Here is a 23,369-nt window from a genome sequence, read left to right as displayed (position 1 = left end):
CAAAGTTATTTACCAAGAACCCAGATTCTTGATAAAAAACATCATCTCTAAAAATCCTGTGAGAGACTAACAGACTTTAAGAAAAACACCTCATCATGTAATTAATTTAGTATATGAGTATTACAAGATGCAAAGACTCTGGCAGAGAGGACATTTCTTTGTGGCTGTGTACTCCTGGAGGATTCTCCTTTTGCTTGGGAGCCGCTGAGTGTCATTAAGCACCAACAGGTCAGGCTAACAGACATCACATGCCACCTTGACAGAGATTTTTAAATTCTTTTTAAAGAAAGCCCAATAAGTTGATAAGTGGTGATTTGTTATTGTTTCTAAAAGGGAGAGGAATGAAGAGAATATTTCTTCTATAGTCTCTCTTGCTCACCCCTTGGTGGGAGCTTATGAAATAGGTGTGGCTTTGACACAATAACTTACAGAAGATAATTCATCTAAATAAAACCTTCCTTGATTATATAGTAATATGATTATTATGTGAGATTGAAACTTTATTTCAAACTGTTTCTGATGTTAGTAGCATCCCTTTTTCATATCTGTATTATAGCACGTTTCTCTGATAATTATCCCATATTAAAAATCAGTCCTACAATGCTATTGGATTATTGCAGTCTTACTCAGCACTTACTCAGTTTTGCTTGCTAATGCCTTGGTTCACACATCTGATTTTAGTTCCCTCATTCTTCTCCTTTTATTACGTGCCGACAATGGGAAGAACTTTTTCTAGACCACTGCTTTCATATATAAAAATCTTTATTAATGTCCAGCTACCTACAGATAGACTCTTAGGCTAAAACCCTCTACAATATGGTTCTGACTAGCATTCCAAACATACCCAGGTACCCGCTACTCCAGCGAAACTGGGTGGCCTTTGGCATCTATTCTGCAGAACCTAACAATGACCTACTCTATTGATTATCTTCACTGTACCTTACAAATCACTGGGTGTGCTTTAAAAAAGACTTTAGTGCTCTGAGGCTTGGCCTCTTAATAGGATGCCTTCCGTATGAATATGACAATCACCCAGATTTGAGAATTATGGATAGACTCCAACCTCAATTTACAGTACTAGAGACTGAGATTCAGAGTGCTTTCATGATTTGCCCTGCTCCTAAGCAAAAACAAGGGACTAGCCCTAGGTCTTCCGCCTCTCAGCCTGGTGTTCTTCCCACACCACTTGACAGATGGCTTTTCTCTCCTTCCTATTCAACTCTGGTTCCCAGAGACACCTTCCGTGACTTGCCCAGCTCAAAGCTCCTAAAAACACTTAAGAAAACGAAGAACATATGTATACATATGTATCACCTTTCTGATATTTCAGCTTTTTTTTCTATCATCATAGGAAAAATATGGTAGGAAAATGCTACCTAGAAGCCCTATTCTGACCTCTATGTTTTTCTTCTCCGAGATCCTAGTGAAGCACGTGTGGGGAACCTACTGCTGCCTCTTGCGAGGGGGGATCCAGGTCCATCTAACAGTGAATGTGCCATGCAGACAAGTTTTTTAAGCTGCATATTTCACAATAGTTGTTTCCTAAACATTTACTCTCTGCCAAGGACCATGCTAAGTAATTTACTCTAATTCTCATTAAGCATTATAAATTTGGCATAATTATCTCCCTTTCAAAGATTTAGACAAAAATACTGACCACCATCATCCCAAATGAATAGAAAACTAAGGTTTAGAGAGCTCAAGTGATTTGTCCCCAGTCACACAGCTTCGATAACACCTGGACTCTAATTTAGAACTTCAAATCTAGACCGTTCCATTGAGGCCACACTTGGCATTTCTGTGTTCACTCGCTGAAATGTTATACAATTTATCTGTGACCACCAGGTTTTAAGTTCCTTCACAGGTGGGACCTACATCTTACTAATGTTACTTTTTTTCCCCCCAATTCAGAAAAGTGACTTGCACAGAGTAGAAATTCAATAATTGCTGCATTTGTTTAAAAAAAAAATCACCGTAGTTTTGGCCAGGCATGGTGGCTCACGCCTGTATGTAATCCCAGCACTTTCGGAGGCCGAGGCAGGTGGATCATGAGGTCAGAGGAGTTCGAGACCAGCCTGGCCAAGATAGTGAAACCCTGTCTCTACTAAAAATACAAAAATTAGCCAGGCACAGTGGCGGGCGCCTGTAGTTCCAGCTACTTGGGAGGCTGAGGCAGGAGAATGGCGTGAACCTGGGAGGTGGAGCTTGCAGTGAGCCGAGATCATGCCACTGCACTCCAGCCTGGGCGACAGAGTGAGACTCTGTCTCAAAAAAAAAAATAAAAACAAACAAACAAACAAACAAAAAGCCATAGTTTTACTCTTTATTTCTAGATCTTTGTAAATCTCCTTAAATGTTTTCCAATATTTGAATAAAATTTGACAAAAGGTGACAATATGATTCCCCCATGTTACATTTTGTTTCTACAGTTCTTTAAGTATTATAGACGTGATCCTAAGGAAGACAGAAGCAGCCCAAGCCTAACTTAGAATCATAAGAAAATCACAGGTACCGCATCCACGTTTTGAAAATCTGTTCCTTACCAAGCACACTGCTAAGCCGCCTAACCACCTTACCACTATATGGTAGTTAAAAGCACAGACTTAAAAACCAGAAGGACTGGCGTCTCACTCTACATCTACCACTTACTAGCTGTGTTTCCTTAGGCAAATTATCTGACCCCCATGCATCTCAGGCACTTGGTAGGTACTGTCTATGTTTTGGCTTTTATTATTAACTCATTTAATGTTTCTAAAAATCGCCCATTGAAACCTATTCTTTTCTTAATTTTTAAAACCAAGGAGAATGTGCCATTTTTGATATAGTCTCTCCTAAATAATAGCCTTCCACATTTCAAACCATTCATAAAAAGCTTGGGTTACACATCAGAGAAATTTTTCTTTGTTTCTGATACCACAATAGTTTTTCACTGTTGCTTTTTTTTTTTTTTTTTTTTTTGAGACAGAGTCTTGCTCTGTCGCCCAGGCTGGAGTGCAGTGGAGCAATCTCAGCTCACTGCAACCTCCGCCTCCCAGGTTCAAGCAATTCTCCTGCCTCAGTCACCCAAGTAGCTGGGATTACAGGCACACACCACCACGCCCAGCTAACTTTTGTATTTTTAGTAGAGACGGTGTTTCACCATGTTGGCCAGATGATCTCAATCTCTTGACCTCGTGATCCGCCTGCCTCGGCCTCCCAAAGTACTGGGATTACAGGCATGAGCCACCTCACCTGGCCCCACAATAGATTTTTAATCTAATAATTATCATACCTAAATTCATAGCATTGTATTAATTTAGCCATTTAGACCGAATTGACAAGTCAATTTCAAAGGGGAAAAATATTAAAATAACTTTTCTTCTCTGAACTGACCAAGTCCATGGGTCATTTCTCTGAGTTATATTGAAAGGCCAGAGTTAACTAGCCCATAATTGGTGAAAAATAGATAAAATCGAACATCAGTATATATCCTGTCCAATCAGGCACAGACACACTTTGATTTTGGAGTCACAGGAAACTCTGAATCCCTTTAAGAACTCACGTGATACTAAAGACACTAAGAACAACAAGGACTCTCAGAGCTTCTGGTAGAGGGTTCAACCGGCACTGATGGAACTCTTGGGGATCCCTGCATAGGTAAAAAGTGCAGGGAAGCGTAAAACTGCTCCAGAATTTGGCAATATTATTGCCCTGCAGCATCTGGAATTTCCTTAACTGCTAAACAGCATCACCAGCTGACAACTGATAATAATCCTCCGTGATCTAAAATATTTTGTCTTTACTTCTCTCTTAAATGAACACTTCTGAAATTCTGGTGCATAAAACTCTCCAGGTGTTTGGTAAAGTGCAGAATGCCAGGACTGATAAGATTCAGCAGGTCTTGGTGGGGCCCAGGAATCATTAGGATGCTAAGCCTCTCAGGTGATTCTGCTTAGCATGGATCAATTGATCCTGCAGAGGAGGCTAAATATAATAGGATGCTGAAAGCTAAAAAGACAGGATAAAGAAGACTTCCCTGGGACAATCTGACCAAAAGAGAAAGGTGGCACTGGCTGGTTAATTAGCCCCATGAAAGATACTCCTGGATACCAGGAAATGTGGCAGGATGGGGTTGGGCAGAGTAGAACTCTGGGGTAATACTGCAATGAAAAGAGGCAGTTTTCTCTCTCATAGGGGCTGTATTGTGAATATCCTTGATTGCATATCCAAGTCTTAGCTCCTGTGTTATCCATCATAACATAAATAAAAATCTCCTAATATTTTGCAGCAAAACTCAACTCTCTCATGTTTCCCCCGGGAGCTTCCAAAAGGCTAAAAAATTCCCGAGAATGTGTTCCTGGGACCAGAGACATCATCATTGATTTCATAAGAGAAACATTAAGTAGAAATTAGATCTTGTTTAGAATGTGCAAATTTTGCCACTAAACACTTGTAGTTTCACAGGGAATTTTCCCTTTGGTTACACAGCAGTGGGACTGTTTTTCCTGTGTGTTAAGTAAAAACATTTGCATCGTGTCACTTTCATGGCTCCAAGTCAGTGACAGATATTTAGCAAAAGCAAACAAGGTTTCGCCACATTTTTCTTTTAGTAATTAAGTACTGGGTAAGTTTGTCAATTTAGAGAACTTTTTGGATTCCTGTCTAAAGTCTCATGACATATTCATTTAAACTGAAAGCAGATGCTTGCTTTGAAAAAGTATTGACATTTGGGGAGAACATAGGAAATGCCAGTAACAGAAATAAATGGATTTGGCGACCCTCTTGGTGGCAGTAAAATTTCCCATTAACCACAGTGTGAACTTGGAATGCTGGGCAGACCTCTTAATTACTATTCCTTTGTCGGGGTGTCTGTTGTTGTTGGATTCAAAATCGATGTTCCCAACAAATGAAAAAGATCATGGTTTTTTTTGGCATACTGACTTTACCAGCTCTTCTAAAAAACTGAATTGTGAAAGTCAAATTGTAAACGTCTGACTGAGATGATCTTTACAGAGCACACATGTTTCTGTAGCTCTACTATCTTTCCTGTACAGAAATAAAAGAAAATCAGATTATATTCTATGTAGCTTCCTTTAGATTCAAGTTTACTGAGCACACCTGGGAAATGTAATGGAAATATAGCATCTAGTTTACTAGGGGTTCACCCTAATTTTTCTGCTTGACTTTCTACAGAAGCCACGTGGAACTGTGTGGAGGACACAGATTCATATTATGTGGTTAAAAGAATTTTAAAAAATATTTTCGCCAGGTGCAGTGGCTCATGCCTGTAATCCCAATACTTTGGGAGGCCAAGGTGGGCAGATCACCTGAGGTCAGGAGTTTGAGACCAACCTGGCCAACATGGTGAAACCCCGTCTCTACTAAAAATACAAAAATTAGCTGGGCGTGGTGGTGGGCACCTGTAATCCCAGCTACTCGGGAGGCTGAGGCAGGAGAATCACTTGAACCCAGAGGCAGAGGTTGCAGTGAGCTGAGATCATGCCACTGCACTCCAGCCTGGGCAACAGGAGCAAAATTCCATCTCAAAAAAAAAAAAAGTCAATTCACAGTCGAACTCATTAGATAGAGTGGTGCAAAAGTGGCACTGGCCTAATAGTTGACATTCATAGAATAGGCCACTTGCCTCCCTCCCACCCCAAATCCTACCCTTCTCCCACCTGGAAACTGAGAAATGGTAAGATGGAGTCACAGGGCAGCAGAAATGGAGATGCAGCTCACACACACACCTCACACTGGGGATGGCACAGAGTAGGTCCTGAGGAAATGTTAGTCCTGAGTTCCTCTCCTTTGTTTCTTTGGAACGACTCTTGGTGTCTATCATCATCCAGATGAGGTCACTGCTCTGCACCCAGGCAGTGGAACACCTGCCCCACTGTGCCTTCCTCTGCATCTGCAGGGCTGGTTCTGTGCATGGAGGTGGGCTGGGATAAACTAGTCCCAAGCCAGCTTCACTTCAAAGTGTATGCAAATATATATCCTAAATCCTTTCAAGATTAAGGGAAAGTGTAAAACAATGCTCCCAGGTAGGGACCTAAAAGGGAAGGCAGCTGAGAATAACTTAATTTAGTCAGGATTCATTTGCCCCATAGCTAAAAGGATGCTTTGATGATGCAGTTTAATGCATGTTCCTGGGTTTAGGCTCAGGCTTGTGGTGTTCTAAATCTCAGCTCTGCCCTCACCAGTTGAATGATGTGTTAGATGCTTCATCTCTAGGAGCCCCAGTGGCCAAAGAGAAATGTGCTTATTATTAAATAATCTCTACCTCTCTAGGTTCCTGTAAGGGTGGAGTAAAAGAACCTGTAAGGGTGGAATAAAAGAACATGAGTGATATGCTTAGCAGAGTGTCTGGCACATAGCAGGAGGCAATAAATGCTAACTCCACTTGCTCCTTTCTCCTCTCCAGCAAGATTCCCAGCTCAAATTTCTACCAGAAGCCTCACAGATGGGTTTTTTTTTCAGCAGAGGCAGGATGCTATTACAATGCAAGTACTTCCTCTGGAGAGAAAAGGGACTTTCAAGTTCTTCTCTGGTCTTCTTTTTCTTTTACTTCTCAGTTAAAAGACCAGAAACCTGTAGTTGTAGTTAAAACCACAGATTCTTGCAGCTGGATAATTCTATGAGATCACTTGTTCTCACCCTTTGTTTTAAAGAGATGGAGGCCGGGCACAATGGCTCACACCTATAATCCCAGCATTTCGGGAGGCTGAGGAAGACGGATCATTTGAGGTCAGGAGTTCGAGACCAGCCTGGCTAACATGGTGAAACCCTGTCTCTATTAAAAATACAAAAATTAGCCAAGCATAGTGGCTCATGCCTGTAGTCCCAGCTACTCAGGAGGCTGAGGCAGGAGAATCACTAAAACCTGGAGGTTGCAGTGAGCTGAGATCGGCCCACTGCACTCCAGTCTGGGCAACAGAGCAAGACTCTGTCTCACACACACACACACACACACACACACACACACAAAGGGATAGAAACTAAGCCTCAGCAAAGTTTAAATTTCCCCGAGCTGTTCAACTGCAGGGGTAGAAAATGCATTATCTACTTCTGATTCATTGCATATTTTATACCAAGGACCTGAGTTTCAAATTGAAAGTGAGAAATTATGTCCCTGGGCTGATGATAATTAATAATAGTTAAAGCTTATTTCATCTTCATTGGGTAATAGGGCCTATGTTGAGGACTTACACGCATTATTGTATTTAGTACTCATGAAAGATGTAGTTACTAGTATTATTTGCACTTTATACACGAGCAGTTGGAGGCACTGCAAGGTAAAATCCTTTTCCCAAGGTCACATGTAATTTTGCAGTAGAACTGAGACTCAAACTCGCTAAGCTCTCCCAGCTGCTAGTCTTGAGGAGAACACACAGGAGGTGGTAGTGAGGCAGGATGATGTGGCAGAAAGCACTGGCATCAGTTTCCTGGCCCTGGGCTCTCTCCTCACGTGATTCTCAGTCTGTAATGGGAGAGTGATGGGCTTGTCCTAGACAACTGGTGTGGGCAGGCTCATGAGACATGAGAAGTGCTGAGCAGAGTGCCATTTAAGTGCCAGTTACTGTTGTCCCTGTCACTTGCAGGAGGAGGGTGGCCAGAAAGCTGAGGGAAGAGAGCCCTGCTATGCTGGCCGGCAGACAAGAGGCAAGGCATGAAAACACCAAACTAAGGGAACTGGGCCCTATATGAGGAGGGTACAAATGGGAGGGAGGTTGGCAGAATTGCTAAGGAGTCACCAAGAAGGGAAGGGGCCTTATTTCATGCTTCCTGGGACAGACCCTGCAGGCCACAGACAGGGGTGGAACATGCATATTCCTCTTTCTGTCCTTCCTATTTCTCTTCCTGGCCTACACAGAGCATTTTTAGATTTAAAAGCCTTTTGATTATGTCTAACAGCCTATATGCCAAATTTAATTGTCTGGGTAAAGTTGATCTCCTACTGGGCTTTAGAAAAAATGTTCAGGCACTTGGTACCCTAAAGTAAGACAAATGTGTGCAGAAAGAAATTTTCAATGATTATCCACATTTCTCTTATTCTTTTAATTGAATCAGACTAGTCCCAGCTACTCGGGAGGCTGAAGCAGGAGGATCGCTTCAGCCCAGGAGTTTGGAAGTTTGAAGCTGTTGTGTGCTATGATCGCACCTGTGAATAGCCACTGCACTCCAGCCTGGGCAACATAGTGAGTCCTTTTCTCTTAAAAAAAAAAAAATTCCTCTTTTACCTTGAGTTATTCCAAAAATTATTCCTTTTTCACCTATATCTTGAGTCATCCCAAGTCTTTCAGGCAGCACAGGAGCTCAAGGGGACAAGATAACAAAGGATTCCGGGAAAGATTGTAAAGGGTGAATGGGGTGGGAAAATGATTTTCAGGACAAGGGAGACTACTGAAAACTCTTGCACTTGACAAAGCAGTCTGGCCTGTTTAATTATCCTCTGTTAGAAATATTTATGCAAGGAAGGAAAATGATGACATTCCAACTCCTTCAAGAGAATGTAAACAAAAACCAGGGGATTCCTCAAAGCTTGCTCCCACCCAGCACTTCCTGGGCAGCTCTGTCTTCAGGTCTCCGCGGTGTTTACTGCAGTCATTGCAAAAGGAAAAGGAAAGATTGAGAGAAGATTCCTTGCAAAGCACATGATGGATTTAAAACAACGCAACCTCAACTCATTAGTAATCATAGTATAAATGAGTGGAGTTGCAGTAGGGGAGAGGGACTCACAAAAATAGTTTAATCATTAGCAATCTGTTTACACACAAACAACTGCCAAATCTTGAGTAAGTACATAGACATTCTCGTTATTTCCCAGTAACTTAATTTTGGACAGCCACTGACCATGAAATGATAAAAATGTAAATGAAACCACATTTTAAATGAACTAGGAAAGTTCTCTATTTAAAACCTCAGTCACAGTCTCTAAAATGTAACCTGGCAGGTTAGTATTTCTCATACATTGACAAATGGCCAATCTGGCTGGGGTCTGGGTTTACACAATATGGGAGAGGAGTGAAGAATAAGGAGGAAAGTGGCAGGATTATGGAAAGCCCTGAATGCTAAGACATTTGGACTCTATGTGTGTACGCAATGGATATGAAGTGAATTTCTTAGCTGTCCCTAAATTTATAGGAAGGGTCGAAGAAGAGCAGATGTTGGATTTGGAAGAGCAAAATAATGCACTGTGATAGAAGCAATGAAATAAAGAGCTTCAAAATCAGAAGGAGATCAACAGTGTCATATTCTTCACTGCAGAGAAACTAAGGGAGTAAGAGCTGGCAGAGCAGTGAATGCACTAGACAGCTGTGTGAACAGGTGCAAAGAAGGAGAAGCACCAGGCGCTAACCATTCTTCTTGCCAATTTGATCAAAAGCAAAGAGTGAAGACAACAACTGGAGGGAGCGCCTCAACTGAGAAAGATTCCCTAGGGGGATCTGGGGCATGCTGAAGTTGTGGACTGGAGAGAATTTGAAGACCTAAGAGAGAGCCTCTGGTAATAGAAGAGGAGAGAAATAGAATCAGGAACACATGTGGATTCTACACTAATGACCACTAATGGCTAAAACACAGCACCAAATGTTCAAAAGGATATGGAGCAGATGAATCTTTCCCCATTGCTGATGGAGTGAAAAATGGCACAATTATTTTGGAGAACTGTTTGTCAATTGATATGGTTTGGCTGTGTCCCCACCCAAATCTCATCTTGAATTGCAGCTCCCATAATCCCCACATGTTGTGAGAGGGACCCGGTGGGAAGTAATTGGATCATGGGGGCAGGTTTTCCCCATGTTGTTGCCCTGATAGTGAATACGTCTCATGGAGATCTGATGGTTTTATAAAGTACAGTTCCCCTGCACACGCTCTCTTGCCTGCTGCCATGTAAGATGTGTCTTTGCTCCTGCTTCACCTTGCGCCATAATGGTGAGGCCTCCCCAACCATGTGAAACTGTGAATCCATTAAACCTCTTTTTCTTCATAAATTACCCAGTCTCAGGTATGTCTTTATTAGCAATATGAGAACAGACTAATACAGTAATTTCTGAAAACATTAAAGAAACACCCAAATTCTACACCTATATTTATATATTTATATATTACATATAAATATATAAGTATATAATATATAAATAATATATTCTATATTACATATAAATAATATATAATATAGAAATTATATAAAATTAATATACAATATATAAATATTAATGTATTTATTTACATATTATATAATATGTAAATAATATATAATATGTATGACATATTTAAATAAATATATAAATTAAATTAAATATATAAATTATATATTATATATTATATGTTATATATTTATATATTATTTATATAAATAAATATATACCCAAGAAAAATGAACATACAAAGATTGGGAAGTGAATATTCACAACAGCTTTATTTGTAATAACCCATACCTGTAAACAAACAAGTATCCACCCACAGTAAATGGATAAACAAATTATATAAGATTAATTTCGATAGAATACTACTCAGCAATAAAAAGTAATATGTAACAACATGGATAAGACTAAAAAATTGTGCTAAATGAAAATATCCAGATGCCAAAAATACATACCAAATTATCACTTTAAAATAAAGTTCTAGGCCAAACTAATTTATCGTAAAAAAAATAAAATCAGAACAGTGATTGCCTCAGGGGAGGTGGAAACTTACTGGAAGGAGGTATGGAAGGTCTTTCTGGGGTGATGGAAATTGTCTACGTTATTTTGGGAATAATTATAAGAGCACATAAAATTGTCAAAACTCATTGCACTGAACACTTAAGATTTGTGCATTTTAATACATGTTAGTTATGCCTCAATTTAAAAAAAAACACACAAACACAGGTATAAACACTAGCCTCATGAAGGAGGCAAGATATTAATAAGGCTTCCTTCTATGGGAGAGCAAAGCAAGCAGGAGTCTACGAACATGCAGGAAATTTTGAGATAGAAAGAAAGGAAACTGTAATATTTCACCTTGAATGACCTGAATATTCTAAGTAAAAGTAAGGGATGAGGTTGTCTTCTGGGTGTGTGTACAGGGCACCGAGGAGGGGAACAGAGGATGTATGCATTAGAGAAACAGGAGATAACATAAAACACCATAAGGAATGAATTTTCAACAGCTCTTACCCCTAATCATGGTTTTGTTTTCCATGTAGGGATCCCATTCAACTCAGATTTGTATTTTTTTCCTCTATCATTTGATAGACTGGATGACAGTCTAGAGTCCTACATTCTCTACAGGCGGGAAAATTGTTTCTTGGGGTGGGGATGATGGTGGTGAAAAATAATCATAGACATTACAATGGTTTCTGGTCTTTCCAAGCTCGATCCTATGTAACAAATCTTATTCTTGAGTGTTTAATTGGGGAGAAAGCTGATAAGAAAAAATATCTAAAAAAGCTCCTTAAAAGAGGTGAGTATGATAATGAAAAAAAAATTGAGAAATATTGGTCTAGGGAAAGCAAAATACAGGTAGTGAAGTAACTTGGGTTGGCCTTGTCAGGCAGGTAAATGTTGGTAAAAGTGTGAAAGAGTCTAAGTTGATGACACGTGCATTACTGAAATACATCAGATAAATTAGAGATAGGGTTATAAATTATGAACGCAAAAATCAGGGAGAAGAGAGGTTCTAAGAGTGATCAAGTGCAGGGCCGGCAGAAAAGAGGGAGCAGGAGAATAGCACCTGTCATGGAAGCTACGCTGATGCTTAGGTCTTAATAGAAGGCAACTGAGCAGACAGAGGAGCGAGGAGGTGGCAGGTCATAATCATGATCCCTTTAAAGTGTCAGCGGGAGTGAGAGAGTGGGGAAAAGGGAAGGGAGGACAGAGGTAAGAGTTTAAGCTCAAAGAGGAGCATTTCGGAGTTCAAGTGCTAGAAAATGACAAAGTCTGCATAATTAAAAAGCCAGTGGCCAGGCCATGTTGGTAAATGCTAAGGTAGAGCATAAATGGGGGGCCCTGAAGGGACAGAAGCACAGGAACTGGGTGATGGATCTTCTTGCTGAAGAGGGCAGCATAGTTTGGTGAGCAATGGAGAGTCACTGCCGTGGTGCTCAAGTCCCTGAGGATGATGGAAGAAGGTACAAGAAGTTGTGAAATGGCAGTGATGAGGATGGTGCTATGAGATGCTGGACTGGGATTTAAAAGAGCAGGGAGATTGCATCACTGCACTCCAGCCTCGGGGAGAGAGTGGGACTCCATCTCAAAAAAAAAAAAAAAAAAAAAAAAAAAAAAAAAGAGCAGGGAGACAGAGCTAGAGAGAAACAAACATGATTTGGACAAAGATGAAGGGGAGCAAGTGTAATGGGATTGGGACTAGAAGTAACTAAAGGTGGAGGGAACAGGTCACTACCACAGGGGTGCAGAGTGGGGGATAGAATTTCACGCTAAGAGGAGGATGCAGAAAATGCTCATCTGAAGCTGGTATACTAATGTGGTAGTAAGGGTGTTAAAAAGTTTTCTTTATCCATGTGGCTGGCATTGTCTACTCTCCGGGGCTTCAGTTAAAAGGTAGAGAAAAACTACTATCTTGAATGTATCAACTTCCTTTTTATGAAATAAAAGTTTGTGTGGCTAGTGTCAAAGGTGTTAGGAAATATATCCCTAGCACTTAAAAGATAATGGTTACTCTTATTTCTGCCTCCTAATATTTTTTAGATATTCAATTTTCTAAAGGATCAGACTAAAGTAAATCAAATATATGCTGTTATCAAATTCATCTGCTATATAGTTCAAATTATTGGACATTCCATTACATTTTCCTCTGAGTTTTGATTATAAGATTTATTGTAATACCTACCTAACACTCATATTCTATTATGTGAACAAAAGGTAGTTTTGGCAATAAGGGAGGTATGACATGGTTCTTCAAGAAGTTCTTTTTATATTCCATTTCAGTAATAAACACCAACAGCTATTTTAACAGAGCATTCACAGAAATATTTTTCCCATATCCTGAATTTAAATATTCTATTATATTCTATTGAGCCATCAGGGACTTCCGCTCTGTTCATCCATAAAAAGTCATGCTAATCTTGCCTATTTTCTTTCTTCTTTTTTTTTTTGACATTTTAAATTCTAACCAAAGCCAACAATAATTAATATAAATTAAGAATGCTGGCATGGAAAGCTGCTTCTTATCAACCTCTCACACTGTAAATGTGCTGCACAGCATCATGACATATTAGCTGCAAAGTCCAGTGAAATGGTCATAAAAGGGGCCAGATATATTTGGATAACACTCAGTGAAGTCTGCTGCTATGAATGGGTCTGAAGCCGTCTGTCATATAATTCCAAGAATTCAAATGAGTTGCTATAAGATTGCCTTGGATGCTCTGATAGAGTCACGTCTTATTTAGAGCTTCTGGCCTGGACAAAGACTCATATTTCTTTCGAAGTCAAGGTTATTAGTAAACATCTGTGTTGTACAATATAGTAGCCACAAATTACATGTGGCTACTGAACACTTGAAATATGGCTGTCCTGAGATGTGCTGTAAGTGTAAAGCACACATTGCATTCCAAAGATTTCATTTAAAAAAAAAAGAATGCACACCATCTCAGTAATATTTTCAATTTCTTACATTAAATTTTAAAAATTATGTTTTAATATTAATCACATGCTAAAATAATTTGAATACATTAGGGTTAAATAAATATTATTAAAAATAATTTCACTTTTTAAAATGTTTTAAAATATGGCTACCTAAAAAAATGTAAATTACATGTATGGCTCTCATTTCTGCTGGGCAGTGACGCTGCAGGCTGTAGCCCAGTTTTCAGGTGGGCCACAAGGAGGCAGTAGAGTGCGGTGGTTAGGGGCAGAAGGGATAGAGCAGGTCTAGGTTCCATTCTGTGTCTTCTATTTCCTTACTAAAGGACTTTGGCATGTTACTTATTTTCTCCAAATCTTAGTTTCCTTATTAATCAAATAGGAATAATGGTAGTGCTTCCTCTCAGGGATTATCAAATATAAACTGTTCACATCTAAAGAGATAACTTGGATTCTCAGAATGAGCATTAAGTTCCAGGTTATAAAGAAGGATACAATTTTTTAAAGTTAACTCAATAACTCAAAAGTTAACTCAATGGAGAAATCAATATTGTGTACATCTTAAAGTGAATAAATAGTAAAACAGATTAAGTCAAATCAAATTGAAAGTGTTTTTATCCTCTTCTTGCCTTTGACCCATTGCTATGGCTCAGAAATGTATTAAGGTAAGCAGAAATAAAGCTCAGTTATCTAAGTGCTATTTTCTGGGTCACCTCTCTCTGTTACTTAGCAACATAACTTCGGGGTGATGGAAATCAAATTTGCTGTTTCTTTAAGAGAGATGCAGGGTGGTCCTTTCTCCCAAAAGGCAATTGCATGCCATTAAACAGTCTAATATTATGTAATGTTTGGATTGGAAAGCTATTTGGGCACGTGGGTAATGGAAAGTGAACAGGAAAAGGAGTTCAAGGGTAGGGATTCAATCCTGGCTCTGCCATGGCCTGAGCGAAGGTCACATAAAACCTCTGAACTTTGGTTTCCTCACCGGTAAAATGGGGATGAGGAAGGCAATATATCTCCTAATAGATCATTTTAAAGATTAAATAATGAATATTAAAAGAAACTTATCTGTAAACTGGAAAGCTTTTCAGAGTTAGCTCTTATCATTATTTTAATCTACTGAATTCTATGACTGACCTATGCTGAGATACAACCACTTGGCTCTATGGTGTAACAGGCAAGAGGAGGTAAACAAGGGTAACTTGTTTGGACCTCTGTTAACTTCTCAGGAGCTTGTTTTCTCTTCTTTCCTATTCACTGTAAAGACTCATTGGAAGGGCATCATGAAAAAAAAGGCACTCAGGAAACAGTAAAGTCTTATACAAATGTAAAGCATTGTTGTTGATTTGGATCATCATCAAGAATTGATTTTTACTGAAAAAGAGAGGGGGTAAAAAATCCTGTGTTGGTTACCCGATAACTCCTCTTACTGTGAAAAGTAGCCATTGCCAAGTTCCAAAATGCATTTTTAACTCACATGTACTAATTTAAGATGTTAGCAGTGATAAGATGAAAATCGAAAAAGGAAAGTTAGAGCATCCATCTTTTGCTCAGGTCTTAGCAAAATGAAACTTATAAGAATATCTGCCATTATTTTCAATTAGAGCCAAATTCAGCACCATATTATGATCATAACTGTAGAATAGCATTCCTAACAAGAAACGCCATCTTGTAGCCAAGCCTTTATATTTGGCTTCTATGGATAAAATACTCACCTATATGATTTTTGAATGTAGCGCTATATAATCCAGGTACCCCAAAAGACATTTACAGGATTTTACATAACCAGTACGTTATTTGGGCTCTTAAGGAGGACATATACAGATGCAACAATGACTTATTAAAACACAAATCCTTAGAACTTCACATAAAGAAATACGTGCTCATAAAAGTAGCAGAGTGAAATAACATGATAATGATCTGTATCTAGCTATCTACAATAACTAGATCTAATTTTTGTCACACTGTTTGATTTGCTATTTTTAAAAAGAGCCTCTTAGAACTAAAATATTTTTTCCACCACAGTTGTACACTTGTCTTCATTATCAGTTGTTTTTCCTTTCTTGTTTTTTTTTTAATACACAATTAGTTTTAATATCACTGTTAGTAGGGATTTGGGCATGGAAAAGGACTGTTGAATGTTCTTACTTTTAGCAAGACATTAGCGAGTCTTTAGCAAGACTAAAAGTAAGAAAAAGCAGAGCAGTGTATTAAGGTGGGTCAAAGAAAATTACAAATTGTAGACTTAACGATAATTAAAACCTATATTGTGCTATACATATGCAAAGAAGCAGGCCAGACACAGTGTCTCATGCCTATAATCCCGGTACTTTGGGAGGCTGAGGCAGATGGATTGTTTTAGCCCAGGAGTTTGAGACTGGCCTGGGTGACATGGCAAAACCCCACTTCTACAAAAAATACGAAAAGCTTAGCCAGCCATGGGGGGGCATGCCTATAGTCCCACCTACTTGAGTCTGGGAGGCAGAGGTTGCAGCGAGCCATAATAACACCACTGAACTCTAGCCTGGGTGAATGAGCAAGACTCTGTCTCAAATATATACATGAAATAAAATATACATATAAAGAAGCACACTGAATGTGTTTTATTTTCTAGTCTATATTCTCCTCAGTCTTTCAGAGGCTCCTCTTATCCCATATAGGACCAACTTATTAGTCATACAGAAAGGAATCCAATGTAAGACCTATGTTTCAGTATACTAGGATCCAAATGTTGCCAATTTATCAGCTCTAAAATTTATTCAAGAAAAATTTTACATCAATTGATTTTATATTTCACTGCTTCACAATCTATAAAGGGTTTAGGATTCAGTTCCAACATCCTTTTTTTTTTTTTTTTGAGACAGAGTCTCACTCTGTCACCCAGGCTAGAGTACAGTGGCATGATCTCAGCTCACTGCAACCTCTGCATCTCAGGCCCAAGTGATTCTTGTGCCTCAGCCTCCCAAGCAGCCAGGATTACAGGCACAAGTCACCAGGCCTGGTAATTTTTTTTTTTTAATTTTTTATTTTTTAAAAATTATACTTAAGTTCTGGGATACTTGTGCAGAACATGCAGGTTTGTTACATAGTTATACATGTGTCATGGTGGTTTGCTGCACCCATCAACCCGTCATCTACATTAGGTATTTCTCCTAATGCTATCCCTCCTCTTGCCCCCTACCCTCCGACAGGCCCCAGTGTGTGATGTTCCCCTCCCTGTGTCCATGTGTTCTCATTGTTCAACTCCCAATTATGAGTGAGAACGTGTGGTGTTTGGTTTTCTGTCCCTGTGTTAGTTTGCTGAGAATGATGGTTTCCAGCTTCATCCATGTCCCTGCAAAGGACATGAACTCATCCTTTTTTTTATGGCTGCATAGTATTCCATGGTGTATATGTGCCACATTTTCTTTATCCAGTCTATCACTGATGGGCATTTGGGTTGGTTCCAAGTCTTTGCTATTGTGAATAGTGCTGCAATAAACATATGTGTGCATGTGTCTTTACAGTAGAATGATTTGTAATCCTTTGGGTATATACCCAGTAATGGGACTGCTGGGTCAAATGGTATTTCTGGTTCCAGATCCTTGAGGAATCACCACACTGTCTTCCACAATGGTTGAACTAACTTACACTCCCACCAACAGCAACCATGTGGATTGTCAGCATTCTGACAAGCACAGATACACATATTATTACTCTCCAATTCCGGTCATTTTTACCTTTTAAATTTCCATTTCTGATATTTGTTAACCTTTTTTTTTTAAGTTTAGAAGCTAAATTCCATAACTACCACCACCGTTACTACTATCATTGTCTGGACCATCACCAACATGCTTAGACTATATTAATAAACACACAAGATGCAAAAGCACCCTTTACTGTAGTCTTCAGTAACTTTAATCACACTATCAACCTTTATCAGGGCAGCAAGTAAAAAGCAAACACTAGAGGTTATGTCTGAGAATTATTCTTAAGCACCAAAGTCATCACTACTAATTCCGACTACTAATTCCCGCAAGCATCACTTTATTTCTCACCTACAACACAAACTGGGTAGAAGTATGGTTAACCATTTGTCTATACCTTCAGAGAATGCTGCTTTTCCCAAAGTATATTATGGAATATTTGTCTTTGGAAATGCCTTCCCTCCACACACACACAAAGAAAAGACAAAAGTGACTATCCCACAGTCCCTTCTTGAAGATTCACAAAGAATATTAGCATATTAAAGCTTCTTGCCATAAATAAACAATCTGCTTAGCTCAGCATGTTCTCAATTTATCTGACCATGTACCACTTTTCCATTCTTACTTCTTTAGAGACAATCTATGAAAATCTTCCAGAACTACTATTTCCAGAAAGACACTCTGGGAAGTACAGCTTTTGACTGATAAGGAAAAGAAATTGAGATGCATGTTACACCCTCCCAAAGTCTGAAAACCCTAATTATTCAGCTCCAGAGAGAGGCAAGTGCAGCACAATCAAATGAGTGTTGAGAAGGAAAGAGTTTCTTGGAATCGCAAGGCCACCTGATCGATGGTAAACGTCCCACTTACTTGAGGAGATTCCCCAGATTGAAAAGAGCCCGGTTATGCTGTGGATGGAGCTGGAGAGCCCTCTGATAGTACATCTTTGCCTCTGCTGTGTCTCTCGTCAGTGTTCCAAGGTTGTTCAGCGCACTTGCATGGCGAGGATACAACCTGAAAAGTTAGAAATATTAAGCTGTGATGGTTCAAAAACTTCTAAGTTGGGCACAATTTGCTTGCTCTTTTTCCCCCAAGTATGAACAGCCAAAATGAAACACTGAATTATTCTTGTACTTGAATGGTTTGTGTCCAATCTTACTGATCAATGACTTTTGCAGCTGAAAGTATATAATTAGGGCAGGGATGCACATATTTATAATTAAATAATTCTTAAATAGTACAAGAATAAATAGTATGTGGATCTACCACGGTTAAAGACATTTAATAAGATTACTTTCCACTTCTTGTGATAGAAAATCCTCCTTGCCTCAGGTGCTAAGTTTCTAGCCTGAGTTTGTGGCCTGGTGGGGCCTCTGACCAGCTGCCTGTGCAGGGTCCACTATTTACACCAGATGCCGAGCGATCCTTTGAGGAGGAATCTTCATAAACATCTTTGAAACAAAAACAAAAACAAAAAAATGGAGTTTTGCTCTTGTTGCCCAGGCTGGAGTGCAGTGGCACGATCTTGGCTCACTGCAACCCCCGCCTCCCAGGTTCAAGCGATTTTCCTTCCTCAGCCTCCCAAGTAGCTGGAATTACAGGCGTCCGCCACCATGCCCAGTTAATTTTTATATTTTTAGTAGAGACTGGGTTTCGCCATGTTGGCCAGGCCGGTCTCGAACCCCTGACCTCAGGTGATCCACCTGGCTCAGCCTCCCAAAGTGCTGGGATTACAGGCGTGAGTCACCACACCTGGCCCATAAACATCTTTGGATTAGAGCATTGGTAAGACTGCAATGACTGAGAAAGGATGATATATAATGTCACCCCATAAAAATAAACTTAATCTGCAAAATGCCTACTCTTCTCTTTTTTCCATTTTATCTCATTTCCCCCCTCCTACTGCAATTTGGTTCCACCTGTCCTAGTACAGTCTCAGACAGAAAATACTAAGAACTTAGAACACTTAAAGACAAAAAAACCCAAAGGTATGATGAAATCAAAAATAGCATTCCTAATGTTCAAAAGCAAATGTAAAAGAGGATGAGGTGGACATCGGTATATCAAATTTATACTGATTAAGGTAAGAAAGGAACCAATTTATTTCCTAAACTCAAAACTATACAGAAGCCAAATCCACACAGCTCCATAATTTGTTTTTGATATATTCAGAGTGGACATAGTTAGCAGTCTGGTAGGTTTGTTCCATCTCTGTCACCCAGAGTACTTTGAATAAGCCGGTAGAGCTGGCTTTTAATGTAGAAATGCCAAGATAGCGCCCAAGTAATAAAAACGGGATCTGTACTTGTCAAGCCCCTTGACCATAAAATGCCATGCTTGCCCCCTGTTCCGTACCTTCTAAGAAGATCAGTTTAATTCTGGGACAGAAGAGGTTTCTATTAAAAGGACAGGGAAGACAATTTGCACAGCTTTTTAATCTTTGCTCTACCCAGAGTCTCTTAAGTTTATTTGACCCTTCCCTACTCCCTTACAGAACAGCTATAAACATCCCTCAGAACTAATATTTCCAGGAAGGCACTCTGTAATGTTCTTCTTGACTGACAAGGGCTAGAATCAATTCAAATGAATATTACATCCTCCCAAAGCCTGAAAGCCCTAATTATTCACAGAAGCTTTGGAGGCTGTTAGGAGAGAGATCTTTAGAGAAGTCTGGCAGAAAGCACACTGAGCCAGCACACGCGCTGTTGTTTGCTTCTCTCTGATCGCTTTTAATTAGCATAGACAACTTAAGGGTCTCTGATACTGGCCCCATTACATCCAACTTCAGTTCCTGGGAGACAAGTGCTTGGTGCTCTCTCTGAGATGCCTTTAGAAGATATGAGGCTATGATGAGGGCAAAATATGTTTCTGTACCTGTCCCTTCACTCGATGCCCAGGAAAGTGTCCCGCAAAGCTTGTGTCTAAGAATTACTTTGGAAGTGGTTGCAGAGCACATCACAGCCAGGACTCGAATTCTTCTAAAGAAGCTTTGGCTTTTGTTTGCTTTGTATGTTCAGCAAAGCACTGTACCCATCAGAAGATTTAAGGGTTGTCCCATGCACATGATGAAGCCAATTTCCATATTCCTTATTTCCTTTACAACAAGCAGTAACAGAAAGCTTATCTGGGACATGTGTCTTCCTTTTTCGTAGAGGAGATAATTTCTTAAGACGTTCTCTTTTTCTTATTTATTTAAGGCTCTGAGCCCTTGAAATGAACTTCTGAGGTGAAAACACTAAAGGAAAGGACAGGCTAAATTCAATAAGACCTTCCACCATGGGCTCACCCATGTAAGGTGCCTGTTTGCTCTGTAAGCAGCCGGTCATCTCCGGCAAGTTTTAAGCCCAACTTCCTGAATTTTATATTCACTCATGACCCCACTGCCATGTAAATGAACAGCCATGTATTTCAAAGGTCACTGACTACAGAAATGGCTTTCTCTTTCTCTTTTGTTTCCTTCAAATCAGAAACAGAATTCAAGTCCACCCTGAACTCTTAAAAACAAAAGCGAATAGTAAGAAGAGAAGTAAAGAGAAACAGAAGCGCTATAAGAGAAAAGGCCTTTACTATGCCTTGTGCTCTAAGAACCAACTTGGAGCTGCAGAAACGTGATGCTCAGGAGGAGGGACCAATTATAGTCAGGGAAGAGGCTCTATGTTGGCAAAGATCCCCAACTCCTCAAGGAAGGAGATTGCTGATATTTACAGGGACGCGCTGATTCTATAACCAAGCAAAGCCCTCCACCTGGAAAATGTGTAGCTATTGCTTATTCCCGGCAATACTAAGGGCCTGCTAGCAATATCCTTTCTCTCTCTGGGTATCTGAGGAGGCTCACCTAATCACAAGCAAGCTTTGCATTATTTATGAAACCAAGCTGAATTTCATGAAAGGGATTCTTAACAACCAGGTCAGGAAAAATATCTAAAAAAAAGAAAAATACAGATGTAAATATTTTCTTAAAACACACACTATACAGCAGACCTGTGCAAGGACAAAATTTATTTTGTGTGTTTACTTTTTAAATAAATTTGCGTTTGAATTAGCTTAGGCCTAATTCAATCCTGATCTCTCCAGGAAGGAAATTTTCTATTGGAAAGATGAATAATTTAAGAGATGTCTATGTTGCTACATCAATTGTCGGAATAAATTAAGTCCATCTTGACTTTGCCTTCTACAGGTATGTTTTACAAATGTCCTGATAGTGGTTATTCCCTTCCCCATCCAGAAAACCTCAACAAAAGATTTGCTGAACTGGAGCAGTGGTGATTTTTCAGGCCTGTTTGTAAGAGCACTCACTGGATTTTCTTTCTCACAGTATTCTTCAACATTTGAATTGTTTATGAAGATTCTTTTGCTATTTATTATTATTTTGATGAATTTCATTTTTAAAATTTATTATAGAGAAAATGAGTTATATTGTCCAATTGTTCTGGGGTACAAATAAGCTTATTATTTCCTCATTAAAAAAGAAATGTATGGGGCCGGGTGAGGTGGCTCATGCCTGTAATCCCAGCGCTTTGGGAGGTCAAGGCTGGCAGATCGCTTGAACTCGGCAGTTTGAGACCAGCCTGGGCAACATGGCGAAATCCTGTCTCTACAAAAAAAATAAAAATAAAGATTAAAAAAAATAACAAAACACATACATATAGAGATGTGGTTCTATGAGCTGAAGAAAAATTTGTGTTCAAGTATTGGGTACTTTAGTTACTGGATAAACAATATCCATTTAAGCATTTTAGGGGTTCTTAATTTTTAGCTAGTGACATTTCCTTAAGTAGAATTAATAGAGTAGGCAGTCAAGGGCATCATTCCTCTCATCTTATCTCTGAAGAACGAATGTCAGCATGTTAATAGGAGAAAGTCCCTGGGAAGGAACACTTGTCTAAGCAAAAAATAGAAGGCGGGAACAAAAGAAAATGAGTTCCAGAGGACCTAGGATGCGTAAATGGTACTTTACATTTTTAAAGTGCTGTCTCAGGCATTGTCTCATTTACCCTTCAAAACTGCTTAAGTAGAACTATTGTACTATTTATTTTACAGTTGAGGAAAGGGAAACTGGGAGAAATTAAGTAAATAATAGATTATAAAAAAAGACATCTCAGTCACTTGAGCCTAGGAGTTTGAGGCTGCAGGACACTATGATGGTATCATTGCACTCCAGCCCAGGAGACAGTGAAACCCCATCTTTTAAAGAAAAAAAAAAGACATCTCAGAAGCACTTGTGTTCTTAAATGTTAAGAAGGCAGCCGGCCCCTGTAAATCTGTTTTTAAACTTCATTCGTCATTCAACGTTCAGCAAATAAATTAGAGCTTCCATTTGGAATAATTCTTTTCATCTTGTTGTTTCTTTGGCTAAATCATTCAACTATGCTCTTATAGGAACTAGTTCTCAGTGGCAGAAGTGAAATAAACTCAATACCCAGAAAGTTTGGCTACTCAGAATCTTCACTGCAAAAATTTGTCTTCCGTCATACAAAATAATCATGGTGTCTCTGAAAAGCACAGTACTATGGAAAGCTATTTGGGATTAACAACACTCAGTAAGTGTGTAAGATTTACATACGTGCTTTCTGATTTACCCTTCTTCAGCTTTAACCTCCACTAAAGATCCATAGACATAAGCTGTATGTGAATAAAATCAAGTTTTGAATTTTATGTCAGTTATTTACTTTAAATTTTGTACAATCTGTTCCAGAGTTAAGAATGCTGTTTACTTTTCATTATCTGAGTGCCGTATATGGCATTTCATTGTTCAAATAATATTGAATGATGTGCTCTAGTTTGCAATTTCCTTTCGGAGAATACACACCCTGATTTATTTTCAGGGTGTGTATATTTGTCCGATTTTCATACCACACATTAATTTATTTGAGGTTAACCATGCTAAGGTCAGATGTTTATTTTCTATTTCCTGTTGAGAAAATAAGAGTCCAAAAGAAAAACATGACTGAGAAAAACATTCCACCATAAAACCAGAATTCCACTGGACTGAAAAATATACAAAATAAACTTCATTTCAGGAGGTAACAGCATTATTTCCAACCATATTAGTCTGTGGCATATTTTAAGTGCATGATTCCTTCATGTTATGAAATTTAAGTCATCATGTGACTAAATTGCA

At 39.1% G+C, this 23,369-nt stretch overlaps 1 protein-coding gene and 1 long non-coding RNA gene across 14 annotated transcripts in view; one reads left to right on the top strand and one right to left on the bottom strand.

Moving 5' to 3' along the window:
• Nucleotides 1-18,121, top strand: part of LOC107967550 (uncharacterized) — a 43,425-nt gene extending 25,304 nt beyond the window's left edge. For 2 of the 5 annotated variants that reach the window (XR_008538313.1, XR_010148338.1), the window contains exons 4-7: nucleotides 2,430-2,508; nucleotides 6,651-6,726; nucleotides 8,050-8,177; nucleotides 17,882-18,121. This is a non-coding gene — a long non-coding RNA (uncharacterized LOC107967550). The remainder of the gene's footprint in view (nucleotides 1-2,429; nucleotides 2,509-6,650; nucleotides 6,727-8,049; nucleotides 8,178-17,881) is intronic. The other 3 variants (XR_008538315.1, XR_008538314.1, XR_008538316.1) reach the window with 2 other exon arrangements.
• TMTC1 (transmembrane O-mannosyltransferase targeting cadherins 1) overlaps nucleotides 1-23,369 on the bottom strand; it is a 290,900-nt gene that overhangs the window by 44,006 nt on the left and 223,525 nt on the right. For all 9 annotated transcript variants that reach the window (XM_063786823.1, XM_016923717.4, XM_009425679.4 and 6 more), the window contains one exon: nucleotides 18,119-18,262. In XM_063786823.1, the coding sequence (XP_063642893.1) occupies nucleotides 18,119-18,262 (144 nt within the window). The remainder of the gene's footprint in view (nucleotides 1-18,118; nucleotides 18,263-23,369) is intronic.

Source organism: Pan troglodytes, chromosome 10 (genome assembly GCF_028858775.2).
Source record: "Pan troglodytes isolate AG18354 chromosome 10, NHGRI_mPanTro3-v2.0_pri, whole genome shotgun sequence".
NCBI classification, from domain to species: domain Eukaryota; kingdom Metazoa; phylum Chordata; class Mammalia; order Primates; family Hominidae; genus Pan; species Pan troglodytes.
This window is presented reverse-complemented; position numbering and strand designations above follow the sequence as displayed.